The sequence below is a fragment of the Drosophila simulans genome, chromosome 2R, assembly GCF_016746395.2.
Source record: "Drosophila simulans strain w501 chromosome 2R, Prin_Dsim_3.1, whole genome shotgun sequence".
Classification (NCBI taxonomy): Eukaryota; Metazoa; Arthropoda; class Insecta; order Diptera; family Drosophilidae; genus Drosophila; species Drosophila simulans.
In genome coordinates this window covers 6,956,222-6,981,561 of record NC_052521.2, presented here as the reverse complement: position 1 = coordinate 6,981,561, position 25,340 = coordinate 6,956,222, and the positions used below count along the sequence as shown (strand labels likewise).

At 43.8% G+C, this 25,340-nt stretch overlaps 4 protein-coding genes across 6 annotated transcripts in view; 2 read left to right on the top strand and 2 right to left on the bottom strand.

Moving 5' to 3' along the window:
- LOC6733748 (matrix metalloproteinase-2) overlaps positions 1-18,669 on the top strand; it is a 72,609-nt gene extending 53,940 nt beyond the window's left edge. For both annotated transcript variants that reach the window (XM_016167159.3, XM_016167158.3), the window contains 5 exons: positions 14,348-14,488; positions 14,875-15,020; positions 16,060-16,931; positions 16,996-17,137; positions 17,207-18,669. In XM_016167159.3, coding sequence (XP_016026708.1) covers positions 14,348-14,488; positions 14,875-15,020; positions 16,060-16,931; positions 16,996-17,137; positions 17,207-17,742 — 1,837 coding nt within the window. In that variant the 3' untranslated portion in view covers positions 17,743-18,669. The remainder of the gene's footprint in view (positions 1-14,347; positions 14,489-14,874; positions 15,021-16,059; positions 16,932-16,995; positions 17,138-17,206) is intronic.
- Positions 18,670-20,895: 2,226 nt separating this feature from the next.
- On the top strand, positions 20,896-23,039 carry LOC6733746 (alpha-tocopherol transfer protein-like). Of its 2 annotated transcripts, none has more exons than XM_039292622.2 (4): positions 20,896-21,025; positions 21,863-22,209; positions 22,268-22,640; positions 22,702-23,039. In XM_039292622.2, the coding sequence occupies exons 2-4, from the start codon at positions 21,896-21,898 to the stop codon at positions 22,954-22,956; spliced, it is 942 nt and encodes a 313-aa protein (XP_039148556.1). In that variant the 5' UTR covers positions 20,896-21,025; positions 21,863-21,895; the 3' UTR covers positions 22,957-23,039. The 2 variants fall into 2 exon arrangements, with proteins under 2 accessions (XP_039148556.1, XP_016026706.1); XM_016167161.3 differs by having other exon boundaries at positions 20,930-21,101.
- LOC6733743 (glutathione S-transferase theta-1) lies at positions 22,966-24,041 on the bottom strand. Its single transcript, XM_002080753.4, has 4 exons — positions 23,829-24,041; positions 23,673-23,775; positions 23,292-23,608; positions 22,966-23,232 (listed from the first exon to the last, which is right to left on the bottom strand). The coding sequence occupies exons 1-4, from the start codon at positions 23,944-23,946 to the stop codon at positions 23,084-23,086; spliced, it is 687 nt and encodes a 228-aa protein (XP_002080789.1). The 5' UTR covers positions 23,947-24,041; the 3' UTR covers positions 22,966-23,083.
- A 128-nt stretch (positions 24,042-24,169) lies between these two features.
- LOC6733742 (glutathione S-transferase theta-1) lies at positions 24,170-25,340 on the bottom strand. Its single transcript, XM_002080752.4, has 4 exons — positions 25,110-25,340; positions 24,934-25,036; positions 24,553-24,869; positions 24,170-24,489 (listed from the first exon to the last, which is right to left on the bottom strand). The coding sequence occupies exons 1-4, from the start codon at positions 25,225-25,227 to the stop codon at positions 24,341-24,343; spliced, it is 687 nt and encodes a 228-aa protein (XP_002080788.1). The 5' UTR covers positions 25,228-25,340; the 3' UTR covers positions 24,170-24,340.

The following is a 25,340-nucleotide window of genomic DNA, read 5'->3' as shown; positions in this document are numbered from 1 at the left end:
CCACTTTTTGCCCTGTTTTCTTGGGCCCCCTTTATTTGCTCACAGTTGCACTTCCTTGGCACTCGAAAAATGTTTCGGAAAATTTCTTGGGCCAGGAGTTGGTGGCGGTGAGAGCTGTTGGTGAAAATTAATTTTCAGCTCCTTCCTTGTGGGTTGGACCCCCAATAAATATTCCATTTCGATTCCTTAAAATGCATAAATTCCATTTCTGGTATTGTTTAAATTGCAAGGCAAGCTAGTTGGCAATTCAGTTACAACTGTTTACCCAAATAAAAAATTGATTAGCAACTGTAGTTACTTAAAAAGGATTACCCTACATATATGCCTATAACACAAAATTAAGGAGAGTTCCAGTATGAGCTTAATTTGATTTTTAAATAAGTTATGTACCTTTATGAACTTATTAATTAAGGTAAAGACCAACTTAAGGTGAGTCTGTGCCCCTACTTTACAATGAAATGCGGTATGCAGTCATTTACATGGTTAACTGTCCACTGGATAAGAAGTCTACTTTTCGGGACAATCGTCCACAAATGCCGAATAGTTGCCGCCTCTTACACAACCTGACACATAATGCACTTAAAACTTCAGAGATGTCTCGTCAATGTTTGAATATGGCACCAGCAGCAAAAGTTGCAGCTGCAGCTGCATATGCAACTGCAACACCCCACCAGCGACTGGTGGCACTTGCAACACGAGCGGCGGCGACTTGAGTGCAAAATTCAATTAACTTGCTTAAGCACGGACACATGCAAACCACACACACACTCCAAAATGCACATGTGGGTGAGCTATCAATTTCATGTCCAATCAACCTGGCAGACAGGACACACCACACCACACCACATCGTCTCAACCACCCACCCACCAGGACACTCTTCATTTTCCTGGTGGCACAGGAGCATCGGAATCTGCTAAAGGCCAGGTGCACTGCCATGGCCCAAAACCCCGGGCCACTTAAGCAGATGTCAGCTTGATTTTTGCATATGCGACAGCACTGGGAGCTCCAAACCTATATGTATGTATGTACAGCTCGATGGAAAAACCTTGGCGTGATTCCATACTTTTCCTGCCACAGGATCTCGACCAGCTGCGGCGTGGCTCCTGCGTGTCCTGCCCAGTCTGCTAATTGTTTTGCGGTTCATTGTTTAATTATTATGTGTGTATATGTAGTACACGCGTGAAAAATAGTGATGTAGTCCCTACAAAAGTATTCCAACTCCTTCTCATAAAATAACTAACTAAACTTGGATCCAGATAGTTAGTTAATTTCTATTTTTCTCCCAGTGTACCATTGACCGTTTGTTATACTTAGTAGAGTTCATTGCAAGTGCGGTGTTTGCAGCCAGATGGCTCCAGCGGAGTTCTGGCCGAGCTCTAATTAAAGCGCTTTGCATAATAAATCAGGCATGGCCTGCGACTATAATTGTGGCCCCGCCTGTGGTCGCAGCTGTTCGTTGTAACGGCGTGTCACTGCCAAATGGCCTGTCAAATAAGAAGGCATTTTGTCCAAATGTTGCCGTTGGCAGCACACGAACAACTGGTTGGGCAAACAAGTTTGACATTTTATGATATGACCACACCACTGCCATTGTAACCCCCAAAAAGCCCAGCCTTCCTTGCCTGTCAATTACATCAAAATTGTGAATTTCTCTCGTTATGCATTTGACATTTTCGACTCAATATAAAACGGAAATAACTCACAAACACTCGCACACAGTGGCTGGCTACGAATTCGATCGGATATATATATACAATTGAATCTGTCAAACAACGCTCTGTACACCTTTCGCATGCCATAAATAAATAATCAATGGATTTGTGCCCATTTCAAGTCGTAGCAACCTCGCAACATGCGGCGTATACGTAATATGCACAGCAATTCGTTTGCCTTTCAAAGGATAATTTCACTTTGTTCCGATTTATACAACGGAGAATGACGAAGAAAGAATGGATATTGGCATTCTAAGCATCGGGTTGACTTAAATTGAATTGAATGTTAAGTGCTCTCGATAAGCCGTTAAGCCTTGGGCCAAAATAGCTAATAAATGAGGGTATATTAATTCATCAGTTTCAGCTTAACAAGCGTACATCACACATTCTACAAGGATTTTCAGCGCCACGGGAATTCATGTTTAATTCACAGTGAGATTGGAATTCATTTGAGTTCGCTTATCTCCCCAGAAGGCTAAAACTTGGCTTTGGCTTGAGCCAAAAACTGCACTCAAAGCGATTCGACTTTGTGACCAAACTTTTGCCAAACTTCTCCGTTGGAGAAAATAGAAAAATCAACACCAGAAATAAAAATGCAAAGTAAATATGAACACGCAATGCCAATCCCCTGCGAATAAATTGGCAAGTGGAAAATGGTAGAGATGAACTGAGGAAATGTTGAAATAAATGCTTTAAAACATATACAAAAAAGGTTAATTTTTTTTTAAACAAGAATTCTTAAATTTAGTTGTCAGTTCAATCGAACTTGGTGCTTAAATAGGTTTGCTCTTAAATACCTTTTGTTCCTGCCTTATACCAATTTCATTATCCTGTGGCGGGACAAATGCTATCCGCTTTCTTTGGGATTGGCTTTCGCCCACCAGTTATTTTTTCCCCCCGGCTTTGGTTTAGTTTTTCTCTCATTTCTTTTCACCTCCGGCAACTGCAAGGCAAACGAACCGAAAACCCAAACAGCCAAAGGATAAAGCCGAGCAGAATGAGGCAGGCAGCACAAACTCGTGTTAACTACACATTTGGGTATTTGTGTATTAACACTTTGCCAGGGAGCCGCACAGAAGGATCCAGGACTCAGGGCTCAGGACTCGGGACTCGGGACTCGGGATCCAGTGGAGCAGGATCGGGAGTCGGGTTAACACAAACAGACAGTGGCCAGTTGGCCATTCGACTGATGTTCCTGGGGTTCAGGGGCTAAAGTTTAATTGGCTAGTTTAATTGTCAGAGGGACTGGCAAACACACACACACACACACACCCACACACACACACACACACTCCCCAATAAAGACAACAAAGAAATTTAATCAAGCGACGAACAATTGCAGGGGAACATAAATAAAAAGTGCAAACGTTTATTGAGTTTAACGAGCGCCGTCTGCACTCAGTCGCTCTTCAATGCCTGCATCTGTGTGCGTGGGCCGCTATCTGTGTGACAGTATCTGTGTGTACACGAAAGGACTTTTAGCGATGATGATGGGGTCGGGGATTGGGAAACACCAACACCAACAACAGCGGCAACGGCAGCAGCTTAATTTAAATGTCACCTGCACTAAACAAATACGCCAAAGGGGCGGACATCGGGGGGCGATGGACAAACAGAGTATGATATTGTTAGTGACACTCTTTCAGCATTAAGTGTGTACATGACAAGCACACCCTCACACACACACACACACACCCATGCGGGACTACAAACAGCATTACATATGGCCAAGTCCCGGGAAATGCACTTCAGAAGCCACTCAACTCATCGAGCAACCAATCGAACAGATAAACAAGCTCACAAAAACATTTGGGTGGTATTTCCCGAGTGATAGGATAGTTTATAGAAAGATACGCTTGCTGAAGGACCAGAAAAGCGAAAAGTAAAGATCTGCTCTTTATATGAATATATACATTATTATAATGGGTTTGAATAACACGTTAGTGGAATGTAGTTTATGTGGAATAACCATGGTCAGTGGATAATTTTGTACAAAAACAGATATTTTAAAGCTGGTCAGTGGATTGACGCCATCTTACCCACTTTCTGCGCTTCCTGCAGCTGCTTAAATATTTGGATTGAATGAAATTAAAATAAACAAAGTCCTTTGAGCAGGACTTCAGCTAGCTCCATTTCCATCATCATTATCGCAGCCAGAAATCATAATGATGCCAATAAAAATAAATAATTGACAAGTCGGCAAACTGTGCGGCGATGACACTGGCCATTTGGCTAAGCAGAAACGTCAAAGTGGTTAGCAGTGGGTGGTATTTACGGATGGGTGGGGCTTATATATATATATAGTCTAATGGCCAGGACTTAGCTCTCCAGCTCTAGATGTCCTGCTCCCTGTTCCCTGCGTGTGGGTAATGGGACGCGTCTCGCGTCCCATATCATTATGCATCATTAAGTTGATGGGCTCCCCGGCATCGAGACACTTCGATTTTATGGATGTAGCATATGGATGGCGGTCCAGTCGCTCTACCAACTGCTCCGCCATTGCTATTAACCACATATTACTCATCGAACAATGTTTTTGTGGGTCCATTTGGGCCCATAGTTTTATGCGCCCAACTATGTACAATGGACTAATATTTTGATGGGTTTTGTATCGTTATGTGCATTTAGAACTAGGAATATTCGGAAGTGTTCCGTTTCATCACTAAGAGATGCTCAGATTCTTAATTTCTAAACCTATTAGGAGAGACATTTTGTTTGTGGGCATTTCTTTTGAAGGCCACATCTATAAATATTTAAATTAAAATGCTTGCCAAAGTGATGTTTTACCATCGATTGCATAACATTATTGGTCGCATTTAATGTGCCGCCAGGTCTTCCAATTAGTACGCAACCTTTGAGGTGAAAGTATAAGCTTCCTTCGACTGGCTGACGTAAGTCCTTGCGTCATTGCATTAAGGATTCTCGACTGTACTCCTTGTTTGCCCTCGACGCGCTGCTCCTTTCTGCTGCTCCTTTCTGCTGTTTCTGTTTGCCTTGCCCTGTTTGTTTGTTTGTTTGCCATAAGTTACCCATTGGCTGGCATCAACTTTTGGCACATTTGTTTGACAAATTGTTTTGTTTTTTTGGCCCCGTCGACGTCACTTGGTAATCGATATGTGAGCGAGGAAAAGGATACAGGACCCACACCTCAATCCCCCCTTCCCAGTTGTCCCCAGCAACCAGTTTTCGCGAGCTTACGTTGTCAGCAAAATAAACATAAATATGTATATATCGAGGGGTGTTTAACTTATATACACATATACGGGCAGGGAGTGTTTTCGCCATATACAATTGACTAAAATTTCAATTTCTTTCTCTGCTTTCTTTGCAGGTGAGTTTGCTTTCTGAGACACTTTTCCTTCGCTTTCGCCATTGCCTTTGCCCGGCGGGTTGTAAAATCAAAGTACGTACTTCGGCTGACACCTCCGCCACTCCCCCAAATAGCACAATGGAAAAAGCGGAGAAGCCGGTGCCTGAAATCAATAAAGTCGAGCGTATCCGGCTGATAGCTGTTTAATGTTTACAATATGTCTTTATCTTCCCACTGCCACCCGGCGCACTTGGCCAAAACGCTTCACCCACCAAAGCCATGACTTTGACTTTACCTTGGGCCACAAGTGCCAAACTGGCGGCTCCTGCAGCGAATGCCATGCAAAGCGCTTCGATAATGCCAAGCGTTATGGCCAAGTGCATCTGCATCTGCAGCTGCAGTTGTTATGATAGCCCTGGGTGTGAACTCCCGGCAATGGAAACGCACTCCTTCCTAATGCCAAACAATTTAGTGCAGTGTCGACGCCCCGGCAGGAAAAGGTATCCTTCGTTATCCGATTTGCATTTAGGTGAATGCGCTCAAATGTGCAATTCAATTTGGGAAACTCCATCCAAACAAACAAGGCACAGTACAGTCAGCGCCATACACTGCAAGAAAAATTGTTAGCTAAAGAATATAACTTCATTTACCAATATTTAGGTGTTTAGGTACAAGTTAGATACATCTATATTGTATCTTATAACTGAACTTGCTAGATGCCAACTATATCCCGCTATAGAACTGAACTCTATCAATTTCTGTAGCTCATTGCTAAAATCGAGATCATTTTGTTGCTGTGCTTTTGGCGGGCAAACCGAGGACACGGGTTCGGCATGCGGCATGCGGCATGTTAACCAGAAAAGCAGCGCAGAAAGCAGCTTAGCGTGCCTGTGAACCGGAGGAGACCGCTTGCCGGGGTCGACTTAGCGCATAAAAAATTCAAAGTCAGTGAAACGCAGCTTAAGCTGTTTTTTACACAGCCAACAAAACACACAAAGAGGGGCGCACAAAATCGGGATAAACACACATGTACAACACAGATGCCGGCGGATGATGATGGGTTGCAGGTTGGGAGTGGTTGTGGAAGTGGGATTCGGATTCGGATTGGGACTGGGGGTCAAGGGTCGAGTTTTCAGGGTTTGCAGGCTCTTCGCAGGGAAATGCCGCGGAAAAGCGAATGGCAAAGGGAGGGGAAAGGAGAGAGGGAAGCTGCAGCATAAGCAAAGTAGATTAAACACCGCAAAGCAGTAAGCGCCCAATGAGTCGACAGTGGCTAGTGTAAATACCGGCAAAAAGTTGCTTTTTGGGGCCAAAAGCGAAGCTGGGAAGAGCTGAGCGAAGCAAAGCCGACAAAGCGCGCTTAAAAATGTCCAAAAGCGAAACCAGGTCGTCCTGCTGTCCAGCTGATGGAATCTCTTTTTGGCCCAATCCCTGCGGCTCACTGGGCTTAAATATTTAGCAACAGTTTGTAGTCGGAAGTTTTTCGGGGTACGAAGAGGAGTAGGGTGGTCCAAAAAAGTTATAGAACACATGATATATGCCTGATATTTCTGGCCCTTTTGGGACGAGACGTAATAACGTAATTAAGTGGCTCACTTGTCGGAAGTTGGTAGTGAATGGGTTTAATTTTTTGGTTACTACATCGAGGCGAAAGTCAGCCAGTGGCAGTAATAATGCAATATCACAAACTTTCTAATGAGTTGTGGCAAATATTTGCAGTAAAAAGCGGAAACTTTTGTACAGCACGAGAAACAGATTACTATTAAAATTGCTAACAATTTCAGTATCCTGTAAACATCTTTTGAAATATTAGCCAACTTTCCCCCTTAAACTACCAATTATGATGCGAATAAGTTGATATGCATTTCATACGTATTATATATTATTTATAGCACTTTACTTATCCGGATTTTCTTTGTGATTTTCCATTTTATTGCATTTTTGGCATACCAGAGTACTCATTACAATATAATAACTAATTTTATTAAAATGCAACTCAAGCAGACAAACCACAGAGTGGAAAATGAGAACGCACACGTTAATTATGATGCTAAAGGGGCTTCAAGTTATTTGCCAGATTGATTAAAGTTTAATTTTCAAGTTTATTGAGACGCCCGACTCGACTGACATTTTAATTGCATGTATTGATGGCCCGAAGTTATGCAAATTCATTTAAACATTTGCCACTGCCTGACGCACAGATTGCATATTAAATATGCATTAACCGCAGTTCACTTTGTGCCTTTCGCTGCTTCTTGGAAACCACCGCATATCCGCAGGATACCAGGATACCAGGATACTCCACACCCATGCGCCCCCCAATTTGTGAGCTACACTTTTCTCCGCTCGGTAATGTGTTAAATTTTCACAGTTGAATTTGCGTCTGTGTGTGCGCTGAGTAAATTTGAATTTGATTGAAAAGCGTGTGACAGCGCTTCGATCCTTTTACCTGACGGAGGAGGGACACCTCGCCACCCGCTCTCCCGGCCAAATCCGGACCACACCCACAACCCACCCACATTTGTCGAAGTTTAGATAACGTTGCGCATCATTTGGCACCCAGGCCCGACTGCTTACTTTGCCACGAGATGTGGTGCGCCTTCGCTTGTCAAATGGTTTTGTATGGATTTCCCCCATAGTTTCCCATTTCCACGGAACAGCCAGCAATGCTCATTCCCTCCTTCTTCCCTCTAGTTCTTTTTTTTCTACCGCGCACGTCTATATGGCATGGGTTTTTGTGACAGCTTGTTAGACGTATCCTGGCAGTTGCAGGAAAAACCGGAACAGCAATGGCTCGAACTGAATGGAGCATTGTGTCCTGACGGCGATGAATGTAAGCGATTTATTTTATGATTTATTGCGTATACTTATTGTGTATGCTGTCCAAGGATTCACTGCACCATAGTATCTGCGCCCCATTGTTAACACTTGCAAATCGGCCGGGCTTGGCAGCACATCCTGTTCCGCAGGAGCAGCAGCATTTAAAAATTTTCATTCAATCAAGTGTCAAATTAGTGGCGATTCTTAATTTAAGCAGCCATTCCACGTCAAGTTCCGAATCTTTTCACCCTTCATAAATAAAACATTCGACTGCCACTCAATTAGGGCGTATGTCCGGGTCCGTTTCTCGGGTACGAACGAGGATTCTGGTTCGGATTCGGACCCTAGTCCAAATGCCCAGTCCCAGCCAGGACCTACAAATCAAAAAATGTATAAAACATGCAATTTGTTTGCCAAAAGTCGTGCGTAATGTGGTCCCATCACGGGTCCTTTCTTGGGTTCCCAGGTTGCGGACTTGGTCCTTCCACTTCAAAATGAATCCGTTCCTGTTAGTTGTTGGTGTTGGTGTTTTTGTTACCTAAGCCCCGGCAAAAAGTTGGCAAATGAAGTGGCAAAAGTTGCTTGTCTAGACAAAAAGTAAAACCGATGCAAAGTTAGCAGCATTTTGTCTTGCTTTGACTCACTCAACCTGGGTGTGATGTTATTTCGATATGGTATCCATCACAACCTCCTTGAGTGAGCGATAGCAGGACAGAGTATCCACAAAGCTAACAGGCACCAGTGAAATATAATAAAAATATTAACAATATTATGTGTGCAATTAAAAATCATATGTGCAATTACAATTATAACTAAGACCTTTATTCCCTTTTACTGATGCATTTCTATATCACACAATATTATGTGTGCAATTAAAAATCATATGTGCAATTACAATTATAACTAAGACCTTTATTCCCTTTTACTGATGCATTTCTATATCTTTTGCTTGTCATTTAACTTAAGTAAGTAAACATCGAATGAAATGCCAGCAAGATAATTATTAAATAAAACAATTACTTAAAAAGCCTCATTTGTTTACCTGACTATTTATATTTGCTTAAAGTAATCAAATCAAATGTGAAATGAAAACAAACGACTTAAACCATCAGGAATTTAGAGGCCGCGGGCGAAATTCGGAGGCATGTCGATTTAATAATGCTTAATGGCAAGAATCATTTCGGGCAATAAATTCATAAGTGCATATGGCACTCGCAGCACAGGAATGCCATTTGATACAGCCAGCTTCCGTAGCTGGGAGGCTGCTCCTGCCCGCCACTCCAGGATGTCGTTCCCCGGGGGCATGGTATGGGTATGGATGGCATGGCATACTCCGGGCAGCTTCTTGTGGCAAATATTTACCTTTTGGGGCCTTTGGCATCCCGCATGTGTCGGTCGTCTGTCTGTCGCTCTATGAGAAAATAACATTTGCAATTTTAAGCACTTGAGACTTGTCACTGGGAGCTGGCTCGGATATCTGTATATGTAGCAGAATCAGCCAGGATATACACCTGTCAATATCTCGCAGCTCGGGCTAATGGCAAATTTGCAGTTATTACTCTCTCGTACTTTTTCGTTATTACTCTTGTGGCCAAATTGCGATTATTTATTAATTAAATTTGTTATGACAACACAAGATGCAAAGTCATTTGTTTGCCTCGCTGCGTGTGGCTTTCTGTGGCTTTCGGCCAAAAGCCAGGGAAAACCACGTAAAATACAAGCGGCCAGTTTGTGTATAACCCGTTCGGGCTATTATTTCAAGACTCAGCCTGGCTGGCTGGCTGTCCTGCTCTTAAGCTATTTTATTGAGTTTTCCACTCCCAGCCGTCCCTTTTCAAACCCTTTTTGGCCCACGCACACACACACACACACACACATCGCACAACAAAGGCTTACATTTTTAATGCCGAGCAGACGGTTAAGCATAATTATGTTTGTCGATGGGGCGGAGTTCAGATTTTCGACCCCGAGCAGGTGCACAAAGGTAAAATAATACAGTGCGCCGGCATTTTAAGCTGGCTTAAAGACCTCGGCAAAGTTTATCCGCTGGCTTTAAATTAACCCCGATACGGTGGCTCTTTGGCCATAATATCCAGAGTAAACCAACTTGAGCTCGACACTTATGAGACATGTTCCTGCCACTTTGCACTTCGGCGGAAAATTTTTGGCCGCCAGCACTTTTCACTTTTCCTCTCATGTCGAAGTGCGTCCAGCTGAGCAACAAGAGTTATGTAATTGACTCGAAATACCCCCGGAACATTTGAAATTTTAAGCAGCAGCAGCAAAGTTTCGCGTGACGACAAGGAAAAATTGCCGAAAAAGGAAGATTTCTCATTTTCCAAGCGTTTTAATTTGTGCGAAATTAAGCAAAAAATAAACTCATTTTGCTAGCTGCAGCAGCAGCAGTAGCAGCACAAACATGGCGAAACTTTTTCGATAGCTGTCTGACAACAAAGCGAAAATCTAACAAAAAAATAAGTAAAAAGCTGGAAAAACTTTCAGCGGAAGTTGATGGCAGGAAAACTCGAGTAAAATGTGCACGAAATTGTCTCTGCGCGAAAGAAAAATCTATGCGATTGAGGAGAAATTGCAAAATTCAATGCCCGCAGTAGTCTGAGCCTCCGGCCTTTTCCATTACGACGGCATCTTTATTCCGGCTACGGGCACATGCCACGCCCCCCGCCCCCGCCACCTGACCGCCTCTCCGCATTTTGGCCGTGACTTAGTGCCGACTTCATGCAAAGCTCTCCCTGCCGCCGACGGTGATTTAGTTGTTAGCCTGCGGACAAACATTTCATGGCTCGATGTGCTCAATTCAATCAATTGCCATCGACAGACGGCAGTCTGCAAGGATACCACCACAAGGATACTACTATCATCCTGTCGACCGCCAAGCCGGTGCAATTTTAATCAAAATTCGCATGTGTGTACGCCAACTGATGTATGGCGGATCGGTTGGCTTCAGTTGTCACAGGTTGGCGTAGTGGCGACATCGCACAGGATGAGCAAGGATATCGGGGATTTGCTTGCGGCTCAAGCCTTTGTTAGCCCACTTGATATTTGGCAACGTGGTGCATTAAAACTATTCTTAAATCGGCGAAATCAACTTACCATAAGCCCAAAACATTCACATTTAATAAATATATATACTCTTATATTTATGACTCTTTCTATTTGGCATCGCTTAAATCTTCGAAATAAAGTCTTTAGATCCCAAAGTACTAAGACTCAAAGTCATATACTTCTGTAATGGAAATCCTGAGATACAATATTTCAAAAGTAATTATTTCAAGCGAAAATGTATTTATTTTACCATAGAGTTGTTGTATTCAATCTTTTCACACATGTGCTGTTGCTTCAAATCTTTGAAGGCGGATACATTCAAATCAGTTGGTCCTTTGAGTATATTTTTATAGGCGCGTAATAGATCGAGGAAATTAACTGGTTGCTCCGCCCACTTGTTTTTCATATCCTCAGCCCAGTTGGCTTTCAGCTCGTCCTTAGATGTAACCACATTCAGTAAAAGATCTGGGAGAACTATTGATTTTTCCCGAGCCGCGATCAAAAAACCTCTGAAGTATTCGAGTTTTTCTGCATTGGAACTTAAAGAAGTGATGTCATCTCCTCGGTCTAAATAGTTTTTCAGAAAGGTCACATATTCTTTCCTATCTGGGTCGTCCTTTGTAATTATAATCTCCTGCTCCAGAGTAGATTTTAAAACATTTAGATGCATTTCAATCAGTTTGCGTCTATATGTATCGACATCATTAAAAAACTCACAGAGGGTTTCATTTTTTGTTTTCAAGGGAGCACTTTTGGCCAGAGCCTTAAAATTACCGAAAACATTAATACAAAGTGTGCATTTTTTTTTTTAAATGCTTACCAAAAAAGACAGAAACACAATGGATAGCATTCTGCTATAATTTATTTAGAACTGAGAGGTTCTTTAAGTTACAACTCCTTATATAGAACCTTACATTTTTTTACTATCGCGTATATCTATTAATACCTTGGTTCAATGACGTAGAAATGGACGTCAAGCTTTGTGATGCAACCATAAGAAAGCTATTATATATTGATTGTATTATATATTGAATTTGCAAAAGGCATTACTTCATAGAAACAACTCTAGATAGCTAGAACTTTTTTAGCATTACAATGTCTTGGCTTTTTTAATTCAGTCAGCCCTCATGTTAAACTTCAAGCATTTGTAGAACTTCGTTGGAAAAGCATTCGACTGTTGGTCATCAGGAGAGTAGTGAGGACTGTTTGTCAGCGCAAAGGACTCGCAGGCAACGCAGCCCAGCGATTTCCTTTTGTTATTCACAGGCCATAGAGAGTGGGCTCCATCCATTTGGCTAATTGTTCAGTTTGTTTTACGTGTAAGGCTACAAATTGGCCGAAGCACACGTTTCCCCAGACAGCTAGGTAGTGCCCGTTGTGAGAGCCCGAATGCACGTTCCGCTTTTCCGGGCCGCCACCCAACCATCCACCCAGCCATCCACCGAAATAGCCAGGAAAAGGTCCTGCCGCCTGTCGGGTTCATAATAATTTAAATGCTGGGCACACAGAGTGACATGGCAAAGACAAACAGAGGTCAAGCTGCGTCAGTGGCGCTGTTGCAGCAGAAGCAACTGCAAATGGCTACGTGACCGGATGCAGTGCAGCTGTTTGCATTTAAATCCAAAGGCGGCAGCATCAGAATTAGCACGACAAAGGGTTGCCAGTCGGAGTGTCCTAACAACCGGGGGATTTGGCATTCCGGAGTGAACGGCAACCGGCTTGAGTTAATTTGCCCTGGCAAGCAACAAGCTCTGCGCAAATACCAAACGACAAACGGTCCACAGTTCTGCCACCATGGCCACCATGGCCACCCAGTGGAAGGCCCATTCCAAGCCCGAATCTGAATCCGAGTCCGAAAGGCTTGGGCCTTTCAGATCAACAGCCGAGCAAACAAATGGCGTTGCAATTGAGCACGTTTTTGTCGAGCAATGGAAATGAACTGCGACACGGTGATTCAGTTTGGCCAGCGCCAGGAGTCGAAATGGAAGTCGGAGTCAAAGTTCGGGGCTAAGTTCTAGCCCGTCCGTTCTGCCCAGTTCATGTGGCAGGTCAAGTGGCATGCGGCAGCTGACAGGACGTGCGCCCAGTTGATGTTTTCACAGGATTCATATGTGTGCCACCAAGTAAGCAGACTGCTGCGGGATGAGTGGGATGTCGAACTAAGTCCTTGTGCGCATTGCGAAGGAAAATCAAATGCTATTAGGAAAATCTATAAGAAAATTGCACTAACAGCACTCTGGACATATATTACACAAAACACAAATCAATACTAATTCAAAATCAAATGGTTTCCAAGCATAAGACAAAAAAGGTGGGCTTCTTTGAGCTTCCCGTTCCTAACCAGTATGAAATAGCCCATATTGGAGGCCAGTCAATCTGTATGTCCTGGCTTAATGGATCGAAAAATTGTAATTGGAAACGGGACGATTCCGCAGGAGCAAGGGAAAACGGCTGTTCCTTTTAAGTGGGGCGATCACTGCGGCTGCAAGTGGCTAGATGCCTTAATGCATATTGAGGAACAGCACGCACCTAGGGAATCCTGGCCAAAAGACAATGGCAGAAAGTCAAACTAGGCAAGGGGAAAAAAATGCGCAGGCAAATTGCTATGGAGAAAGCATACGGCGGAGAGGCAAACAAGGTCCTGGGTAAACCGCAAAAAGGATCAACTTTCGGCCCCTATTTTTTCTGCGTTAGTTAACAGCAGCAGGAGCAGCCACAGACTGGGTCCGGCATAAAAGAAACATAACTAATTTGCATAAAATGCGGAAACACGGCAGCAGCACACAGATATCTCAGTTTGTCCGGAGCGGCGGGAGTGGGAATACGGAAACTTTGTTGACGGAAATGGGGCAAAGTCGCCAGTGGAGAGTTGACGCCAAAAGGCAAACCCGCTGCGGTTTGAGCCAGGTTTTCGTACTTCTCAGGTACTATGTGTGTTTGCCGGACTCTTTCAGACAGAGTTCACAAAATACTGAACTAAGTGCAGGCCACCAAACGCCGACCCGCCCATGTCTTTAAGTGAGCGAAACTTTTGCATGACAAAGTGAAAGTGGAGTGTGTGGGCGGGTGAAAGTTGGCACTGGCCACCATATTAGCGGTTTGCAAAATATTCCAAGATAAGAAAGAGACTCGGTGCCTACAAGGCGTGCACGGAAAGAAAATTTGGGTATATTCATAGTAGAACAATCCAAGTTAGTTTGAAGGTTTTGTAAATTTAAAGTTGGGACTTTGGCTTGCTTGTTATAATATCCATTGTTATAATTATGCATTGTTATAATTAATGCAGCCACAAATATATAACTATAAATATAAATATAAATATCCATGAAATACATACCATACCACATTATTCTCTTTGTGTGTATTATGCAAAGGAGGAAACCCATACAAAGTGGAATATCTTAGCATGCTGATATCATGTTTCCTCGTCTTTCCTTGCAGCATGGTCAACAGGTCGATGCCCGATGCCTCCAAAGTCGAAAGAATGGTGCAGAGCGCCCTGGACGTTTGGGCGAACCACTCGAAGCTGACATTCCGCGAGGTGTACAGCGACCAGGCCGACATCCAGATACTCTTTGCGCGGTGAGTACTCCGAAATCTACTGGGATTGCGAATCCGGTGATTGGGGTTGCATGGATACGAGCACTGGTAGGCGGTGGGGGAGATCATAAAAAAGCGAGTCTTTAGTGCCATAAACAAACGCACATAAAATTGCACTTAAAAGCAGGCGAACGATAAATAAGCCAAGTATTAAATCCATGGCCATCCAACGACGTCGATGATGAAATGCCACCGATGACAAAGTCGATGGCCATGGCCGCCGTGTCTGAATCAAAGAGTTTATGTGGCAGCTGCTTGTTCTTAGATAAGCTGTGAATATGATTTCCCCCTGGCCGTGCTCGTAATTCCACTGAAACACCGAACTAATCCAGGACATCTACGCTGGTCCTTTTCTCTTCGCTTTGCAGGCGCGCGCACGGCGATGGCTATAAATTCGATGGACCTGGTCAGGTGCTGGCCCACGCCTTCTATCCCGGCGAGGGGCGTGGCGGAGATGCCCATTTCGATGCGGACGAGACGTGGAACTTTGACGGCGAATCCGATGATAGCCATGGTGGGTGCAGTTCATCAAGTCCGTTGGCCAGGCCACATAATAATGCTCTTCTTTTGACGTTAACTAATTGCATTAGAGGGCAATAGTGTTTTGGCGGCGCTGTCTGGTCTGTGGTTTTTTTGGGTTTGCACTGGGAAAAATTTGATTATATTTAAATCGTTAGTTTATTAATGAAGTTGTATAATAACGCAAAATTGACCCCTATATGTTTGCTAAGTGTGGGGCGTTAATTACAATTTTTCGATAGTAATTTGATTTAGAAGCGCAACTTATTTCTATCTATTTGATTACACATATAAATTATTGTAGTTAATTAATTTTTTTGTTAAGTGCAGGGCATGATACGTACTTTTATAAATATCGTTTGAAATTGTAATTTATTTTTATCAATTCGAAAACTGATGGTTAGTATTATTAAATAGTAGTAAAGCAGGATATGCAGGGGATGCTGACTAATTAGGTTTTAAAATTCATTTGTTGTCATAATCGACATCTGTTTTTCGCCAAGTGCAGGGCGTGTTACACCGAAACCACACGCGGGCAAAATCAATAAAGGCTGCATACGCTGCTGCGGTAGGGAATTGGGAATAGGTCGGGAAGTTGGCCCACTCTGGTGGGGAAGGGGGAAGTGGAAGAGAAGACCATGACTGGCGACGCGTTGCCTGCAGCCTGCCGCTTGCGTTTTGTAATTTAGCACAATAAATCGTCAGGACAGACCCCGAAGACCCCGTAGAACCCGTAGACCCCGTAGACCCCTGAAGCCGAAGCCCCACGGACCCCGAATTGCGCTTCGGCATTTTTAATGGTTTTTAATGCCAATAAAAAATTGTCAGCATGACGCGTGACGTTGGCAGCCATTTTAAAATGTTGCAAGCGTCGCCATTTTTATGCCACTTACAAAGTCGTCAAGGCGACGAGCCCGTCTTAACCCCCATCCTGCAGCCATCCTGCCCCCTTCCCACCCCTGTTTGGCCCTTTTTTCCGCCCGCCATTAACCAGTCAGCGTATTTATGTTGCATTCCGTGTCCTGTCGTTGCAGGAACCAATTTTTTTAACGTGGCCCTGCACGAACTGGGTCATTCGCTGGGACTGGCCCACTCCGCGATCCCGGATGCGGTCATGTTTCCATGGTACCAGAATAACGAGGTGGCGGGCAAGCTGCCCGACGACGATCGCTACGGCATCCAGCAGTTGTACGGCACCAAGGAGAAGACCTGGGGGCCCTACAAACCACAAACCACAACAACCACAACCACGACGACCATGCGCGCGATGATTTACCGGGCAGATAAACCGACCTACTGGCCCTGGAACAATCCCAGCAACAATCCCAACAATGAACGGAATCGTGCCAGGGAGCGCCAGGAGAGGGAGCGTCAGCGCCAAGAGGAGGAGCGGCGGCTCCAGGAGAAGGAGCGGCGGCGCCAGGAGGAGGAACGGCGGCGACAGGAGGAGGAGCGGTGGCGTCAGGAGCAGGAGCGACAAGAGCAGGAGCGGCAAGAGCAGGAGCGACAAGAGCAGGAGAATCGTCGGCGCGAAAATGAACATAAAAGCCAGTGGGATAGGAATCCCAACAAGGAACGTAATCGTCCTAGGGAGCGCCAGGAGAATGAAAGGAGGCGTCAGGAGCAGGAGCGACAAGAGCAAGAGCGACAGGAGCAGGAGGATCGTCGGCGCGAAAGAGAACGTGATCGGCAGTTGGAGTGGGAACGTAGGAATAGGAATGGAGTTCGGGAACCAGTTACTCCCACGGCCAGAACCACCCTGAGACCCACCAGCAAGCCATACCCCACGGTTCACCGGCAGCACCACCACCATAACAAGCCGCGGAAACCCAAGCCGGACACCTGTATGACCTACTACGATGCCATCTCGATGATCCGCGGTGAACTGTTCATCTTTCGGGGACCGGTAAGCTTTTCAACTAGTAACCCATGTACATTACCCACGATTACCTATGAATCTCGTTCAACAGTACCTGTGGCGCATTGGAACTTCTGGTCTGTATCCTGGCTATCCCACGGAGACCAGGAGACACTGGTCCGCTCTGCCCGAAAATCTCACCAAGGTGGATGCTGTATACGAAAACAAGCAGCGACAGATTGTGTTCTTCATAGGTGAGTTAGAGATCATGGTTTAGAGATTCGATGATAAACAACCTTTATTTTTCCTTTTTTGTGCCCCAGGTCGCGAGTATTATGTATTCAACTCGGTGACGCTAGCTCCTGGCTTCCCGAAACCACTTGCCAGTCTGGGTCTGCCGCCCACTTTGACCCACATCGATGCCTCCTTCGTGTGGGGCCACAACAACCGCACCTACATGACCAGCGGCACACTGTACTGGCGCATCGACGACTACACGGGTCAGGTGGAATTGGATTACCCGCGCGACATGAGCATTTGGTCGGGAGTGGGCTACAACATTGACGCGGCATTCCAGTACTCGGATGGCAAGACGTACTTCTTTAAGAACCTGGGATACTGGGAGTTCAACGACGACCGCATGAAGGTGGCCCATGCCAGGGCTAAGCTCTCGGCACGAAAGTGGATGCAGTGCGCCCGCAGTGCTAACGAGGTGGACGACGAGCAGCGCTGGACGGCCTCCTTGGTATCCGGGGAGAACGAGGGCGAGGAAACGGGGAGAAGTGGCTCCAGAGAGCTAAGGATCAACCACTTCCTTCTTCCGATCCTTTTGCTAGCCATCGCCACCTGGCGGAGTTAAGATTGAATGTGTAGCGTAGCCTAAGAAATGTCTAGAACTAGGAGAGATGGTTTTTGTAACCAAAAATTAAAGAAGCATATTGGTCTGTTATGATCCAATTCATCAAGGAGCTTGCGAAGTAAAAAACTGCAAAGCTGCAAATTACTTAGGCAAAAAAAGTGAAACTTAAATGTAAGCTTGGCCAATTTTAAATTGGAAATCGAAAAGTGTTTACGATTTAGTTGTAAATTGTAGCGGCCTGAGCAGATTTTTAATAGCATCTATACTGCAGAGCGCCACTGTGTGACAGTCTGGCGCTTCAATGCCCCCAAAGACGACACCGAGCGGCCTTTCCTTAGGTTTAAGGCAAATAAATCAACACACCAGTGAAAGTCGCACATAGATGACAAATCTGCGACTTCAAACTGACCGATTTATTCATGGACACTTGCCAATTGGGCACACTGGCGCCATCTATTGGACAAATAGCAGGGCTGTTTTACCAGATCTATAAAGATACATATTCCGTACATATAGGATAAGTGCACAAGACTATAAGGTAACTCGTAGTCTACTTAAACGTAGAAACAAATATGTTCTATTTCACAGAAAGCATCGAAATTCCAATGTTGAAATTCGAGACCACTACTGCCTTATGAATAAGTAATAGCTATGCCTTTTATTGAAGAAAGTTGGACCTTATGGTCCGCTTTACTTGTTTCGACGAACCTTTCTAATTATTTATATATATATGTGATATTATCATAAATTCTGAGCGATTGTAAACAAAAGATAAACTGAACAAAAAACAATAACCTTACCTTTTGGTTAGTTTTTAGTTTTATTTACATAAGATACTTAAGCTACAAACTGTCATTTTCTACACGATTTTACCCAAAATAAAACTCTATGAATAAAGATATATATAATGCAAAATTTCGTCATTTATCACTGGTTTTACCTTTTTACTTCGTTTGTAACTAGCTTGTCATGTAGGTGACATATCACGTTTTTACGGATTGTAGGGTTTGTAAAACAAAAAACCCCGAAACGTACATACACTGCACTGTGGTCCAGAATTCGATTTTTTTGGCATAAAGTCTAAAAATTGAGCTACAGACTTGAAACTTTGTACATTTTGTTGTTAAATCACAAATAGTTTGCACAGAAAATTTGAAGTCTGTGCGACCACGCCCTCTCTTGCCTCCCATATTAATTACTGGTATGACTCAGGAGTCAACGAAATATCATTTTTTTTTTTTTTTTTTTTTAAAGTCGTGTATATTGTTGTTTTAAAAATAATCGCCCTCTTCTTTTTCTAGTTCTACATTTTAAATTTCCGAATCTGAACTCGAATCAGAATCAGATTGTGAATCCAATATTTTGTCTCATGAATCAGGTTTAAAATTATACTGTATTTCCAAAAGACTTATTACTGCCTTCGGAAGTGGTTTTTCCTATTTTTTCTCTCTCTTTCTTTTAAACTAATTGTTGATAATAGTGGGTCCGAGTTATCAATCGCTCTGTGGAAAATATCACTCATCCTATTGATCCGACTATCTTTCCTTGCATGTGATAGTCGGTCTCTTTTGTAAAGCTTATTCCGGGCTTCACTCGTATTTTCAGTTTCCTTTTTAATCTTTCTCCTGCATTTTGGTAAGATAAGTTTCGGCGTCCCATTTGCTTCGGTGTCGTGGAGTTTTCAAAATCTCTAACAAGAATTGTTATCTTTGACGCCATCCACTTGGTATGTTTGGAAATAAATCGGTCTAGTTATCTGTTACACTCGGGCAGTTTTTTTTTAATAAATAATTCAAAATTTACTATTTTTTTGTCAATATCTTCTGTCTGTTTCGATTCCTGATTATTGTTGTTAATTGCGGAATAAACGTAATCTGAAACATAACTTATTTGCCTATTGTTACGCCTCCAAATGTGCAGGAGGACGCTATGTCAGAACTCAAAATTGCCTATATAAAATCAAATTTTTAAGAAAACGAGCAAAAATGGGCAAAAGATATTACTTTACCGTGAAAGACAATAGTTAAAGGTACAAACTGACGTTTTTAACTTTTGTCAGAAATTGTCAGAAAATTAGTTATACTCCACGAAACACAGGGGACACGTTAGAATTTTCTGTTAAAATACACATAAATTGGATGTCACACAACATAAAAACAGTACAACTATACATATATTACCTAAATAAGTTAAAAACATCATACCTTCGCATTTATTTTCCATATTTTACTATAATTTTTGGATGCGTATTAACGATCATACCACATGCAAAAGTAAGCAAGTAATTTTTCGGAAATTGCATTCTCTCAATCAGCTTTTTAACACTTCAACTTTAAAAGCTCATAAAACGATTTAGTGAAGCTTTTGGTCAATTTTGTTTTTGGTTTTTATTTATATGATCAATTTTCTATTAGAAAATAATTGCTAGAGGACGATATATTGACATAAAAATTTAGACTTTATGCCAAAAAAAACGAATTCTGGACCATAGTGCACTGGGTAGACTGGGAAACCGACCCAATTTAACGGCCCTGATGGGCACAAAAATTTGATATAGCCATGATGACGAAGCTAAAAACCCAAAATGGGAGCTCACTCCGATACAATATTATCGTATACGTATAATCGTATCACTGAAATAAACAAATGCATCATAAGCGATAATATCGTTATCTCCAAGTATAGACAAGACTGAGGTAAATCTAATAAGTTAGTTATGACGGTTGCCACCTGAAAGTGTTTGCCGCTCTGCAGGATCAGCAATGTGCATATGGTTTATTTATAAAGCATGTTAGCTTCAATGGAGTCTTCCTGTCGGCTCATCTTTGAGTGCCACCGCTATCTGAAGCACTATAGATCCGCGGCGATCGTAATGGTATTGTAATGATAACTCCGCTGTTAATGGCCTCCGATGACCTTATCTTATCGTCCGGAATTAGCTGCCGTTTGACACAAGGTGTTAATTTAGTGTAACAGTCACCAGCTGTTCGGGTCGGGTAATGGCAACCACATGCGAGATCTTTCGCTCGGTTCTACCGGCGTATGAATATATCGCTCCCGCTGCTCCGACGACTGTCATTAGGCTATGCGTCACCTCGCCTCGCAGCCGTGACGTCCACACAGTTCCACAGTTCCACAGTCCCACCGTTCGCGATGTAGTCCCATAGTACCCAGAACCATACCCAAAGTTGGCGATTCCACGGCGACTCGGTGACAGTTGCGCGCCCACAGTCAAGCCCAGCGGTACAGCACTCAATTTTGGCGAGGAGGCGGCACATATCAAGTATACTATATCTATTATATACATTCATATATGCATATATGCATATAGGCCAGCCCGTATTAAATTAAAGACAATTGTGAGTAGAGGTCGCGACAAAGCGAAGATAGACCCGAACGCTTGCTTTTGATCCCGGTGCAAAACAACCTGATATCTGGGTTTACGAGCACTTGGTGAGCACTGATTGGTGATCCCTGCCGATAAGGAGTATCTTTTGTTGCCCCGCGGGCGGTGTGTTCTTGATTTCGGATAGGGCCTGAGCGCCCATACTAATTACCATGTAATTTATACGGCAGTATAAAATACGGTCGGTTTAAATTACGAACTAATCTAGAGCTTACAAGCTCCAGAGATAACTATTGGATTGAACTATTGTGTTCTTATCCTTGTTTGCTTGTTATGGCTTAGATTGGCCGGGTATTACACAAATATTTTGATTCTGCTTAAGCAGTTAATACATTGATTAGACAGGCCAAGCAAGTTGATTGTTTTTGATAAGCGATATTGCTATTTTGCCATGGGCTCCAGACTTAGCATCGCTGTTAATGCTCCTCGCATGTACGAATCGTTTTAAGACTGTGACACACTGCAAATTCCACAGAGATTTCGATCTCTACTTAAGTAGCAGCTATTTCAATCTAATCGAAAACATAGCCAAGACTATGTCGAACTTCAGTGACGAAGAAATGGTGGCCATATGGCATGGCTACTATCTAATCGTCGCTCAAGAGACACCAGTTACTGTCATAACTAGGCGGAAATCGGGGCCAAAAGCAACCGGTTGACTAATCGCACCTGGAAAAATTTCAATAAATCAAACCTATGCTTTGCATCGAACAGGTGGTGATAAGGCAAACCCAGCGAAAAGTAGCCATGTCGGAGGCCTATTCGAATTCCATACGCAGCCTGAGTCCAGAGCTGGCCAAAAAGGCGCACGACGAGCTGGGAGAGATACCCGACAGAATCGATGAGGATATCGAAACGTTGCGCACTTGGATCTCCAAGCAACCTCATCTCAAGGCTCGCCAGGATGCCCAGTTCCTGGTCGCCTTCCTGCGTGGCTGCAAATACAGCTTGGAGAAAACCAAACTCAAGTTGGACAACTTCTATGCGATGAGGGGAGCCGTGCCCGAGCTCTACAAGAATCGCATTGTGGGTGAGAAGCAGCTAAGCATTCTGGACACAGGGTGAGATCTACTAGAGGTAGTAAACAGAATGTTTCCTCATAATTTATTAAAATTGCAGTTGCCTCCTCCGATTGCCGCAGCCACTGCAGGCCGATGGTCCTCGCATCCACATCTCCCGCTACGGCCAATACGACTCGAAGAAGTACTCCATTGCCGAGGTTGTCCAGGTAAACACGATGCTCGGCGAGATTCAGATAAGGGAAGACGACAATGCTATGATATCCGGCTTTGTGGAGATCATCGACATGAAGGGCGTTGGGGCAGGTCACCTATTCCAGTTCGACGCGGTGCTGGTCAAGAAACTAGCCGTTTTGGGCGACAAAGCGTATCCCTACAGGCCCAAGGGTTTCCACTTTGTAAATGCGCACTCCAGTGCAGAGAAGTTCATGTCCATTGCCAAGAGCCTGATGAGCGAAAAGATTCGGAAACGGGTGAGTTTATCAAACATGTCACAAAAGTGTAACCACTAGGGAACATTTTCTACCCGCCTAGTTTCATATACACTCCAAACTGGACAGCCTCTACAAGTATGTCCCCAAGGAATGCTTGCCAGCTGAGTATGGGGGCAGCAACGGAACCATCCAGGACGTCGTCAGTACATGGAGGACCAAGCTCCTGGCCTACAAGCCATTCTTCGAGGAGGAGACTTCTTATGGCACGAATGAAAAGCTGCGGCGAGGACAGCCCGTTAATGCCGAATCACTTTTTGGAATCGAAGGATCCTTCAGAAAACTAGACATCGACTAGTCTAGAGCGTAACATATAAAACGTAGTCATTTTTAATCTTTGTACGAACGCAGACAAATCAAAACTAAACAACATAAAACTAATTATACGAATTTGGTTAATTAGTACGTGGTAAGTACTTCAGTCCTTACAACTTTGCCGCCGTCGCCTGCTTAGATTTTCGGTCAATAAAAGTCAGTCCCTCGTCATGGTAGGGATTAGCGGACTCCCTTACGCGTTCCAACCATTTGACCACCTTTGGGAACTTTTTCTCGTCCACTCTGTATTGGCAGAGCCCTTAAATGCAATAAAAATAATTAGTTTCGTTAAGTCATCTCTACACTAGTTTAACACACTCAGCTGGTTGATTTCGGAAGAGCCAAGGATATCAGCCATTGTCAGGTTTTTCCCAACCAAAAAATCATTTTCCAGCCACAGGCGCTCCAGTAGACCCAGATTGTTTTCCACTCCATCAATCAGTGCTTGAATCTCCTCTGGCTTGGGCTTAGGCGCTATCCCGTTCATGGGAAACAGCCAGGCATCTCGGAAGTACAGGGAACAGGCCAGCCGAATGTTCAGGTGTTGCCACTCAAGGAACTCATCCACTCGGGCACGGTCCTCCAGAGTCTTTGGGTAGAGCTTCTCATCGAACTGACCTTTGTCTGCGAGATATCTGCAAGAGGGCAATGTACGATCCAAAAGTGAGATTGCTTTCCAATGATGGCCCCTTCCCATACCTTATAATCGCTATGGTCTCGGACAAATGGAAGTCCCCATCCACAATGGCGGGCACCTTCTGGAATCGATTGATCTTCTTGTACTCGTCGGTCAATTGCTCAACTAATAAAACATAAATGAGTCCCGGGGCAGTTTAGATGATTACTTTGACTCACATTTTCGCAGGGCAATCGGGCAATACTCAACGGGCGAGTTGCTGAATTTTAAACCAATCCATAGACCACGGGCGATCGGGGACAACAAATCGTAATAGAATCTAATTGGCTTGGACATGGTGGTCAATTGCTCCCGTTCCTCAGCCCAAAATTCCAAACAGCCGGCAAGCAATCTTCAGCTGGAAAGTGAGAAATTAAGCAAAGCTCCAGTCAAAAGATCTTGAGTGTCACCTTGCAACACTGGTCTTGTGCTATTATTGTTGTCCCGCTCTAGGGGGCAAATTCAAAATTGGCTCCCAACTTCAAAGATAGTTATATTATATAAAAAGACCAAATAAAACTATTATTGATCCGGCAAACGATAGCACCCCTTTTCAGAGTCTCTAATTATTTTAACATTTAGGAGTTTTGCAGCGCAGAACTGAACACAATAAACATCAGATAAGGCACAAAAAGGTCTTAAAATCCTAATAAATGCAATGAACAAAGAAACAGTCAAAATCGCAAGGAAATCAGTTTTTGGCCTTGAGTGCCTGCTGAGAGGTCTTGTAGACAAAGCTGTGGGCCTCATCGTAGTAGGGATTGGTAGCATCACGAACGCGTTCCATCCACTTGGCCACTTTGGGGAATTGCTTCTCATTTACGTTGTACTGGCAGAGCTCTAAATTATAAATCGTAATTAATAGAATTCATTTCATTCATACATCAGTGGGCCCAGTCTTACTCATCTGATTAATTTCTGAAGCCCCGAAGATGTCTGCCACGGTAAGCTTGTCGCCGACTAAGAAGTCCTTTTCCAGCCAGAGGCGTTCCAGTAGACCCAAATTACTCTCCACATCCTTGATTAGCTTCTTGACAGCCTCTGGCTTGGGAGCCGGCGCCAGTCCCTTTGCCGGAAGAAGCCACACCTGACGGAAGAACAGGGAGCAGACCAAGCGGACATTGAAGTGCTGCCACTCGAGGAATTCGTCCACACGCGCACGATCCTCTAAGGCTTTGGGGTAGAGCTGTTCACTGAAGACTCCCTTGTCCGCGAGATATCTGAAATGTGTAATCTATCTGTATTATTAACCTGGCAATCCGAGGTCTGGAAACTTGAACTAACCGCACTATGGAGACACTCTCGCCCAACTGAAATTTACCATCCACGATGGCCGGTACCTTTTGGAACCGATTTATACTGCGGTATTCGTCGGTCAATTGCTCCTCTGGAGTATAACCGTTCCAAATGTTAGATCTTTATACCTTTATATACGTGTGTAACTTGTTATTTATTCTTACGTTTTCGCAGGGCAACCGGGCAGTCTTCAAACGGGGTCTTGCCCAATTTCATAGCAATCCAGAGGGCGCGAGATGGCTGCGATAGGAAATCGTAATAGTACTTAACAGCCTTCGACATCTTGGCAATTTATTATTCAATTTATTATTCAGTTAGCTTCAGCAAACCCGGTAAACACGAGAACAAAATACATTTGTTGTCGCTGATGAAATGTCAAAAAGCTCAAAGCAAAA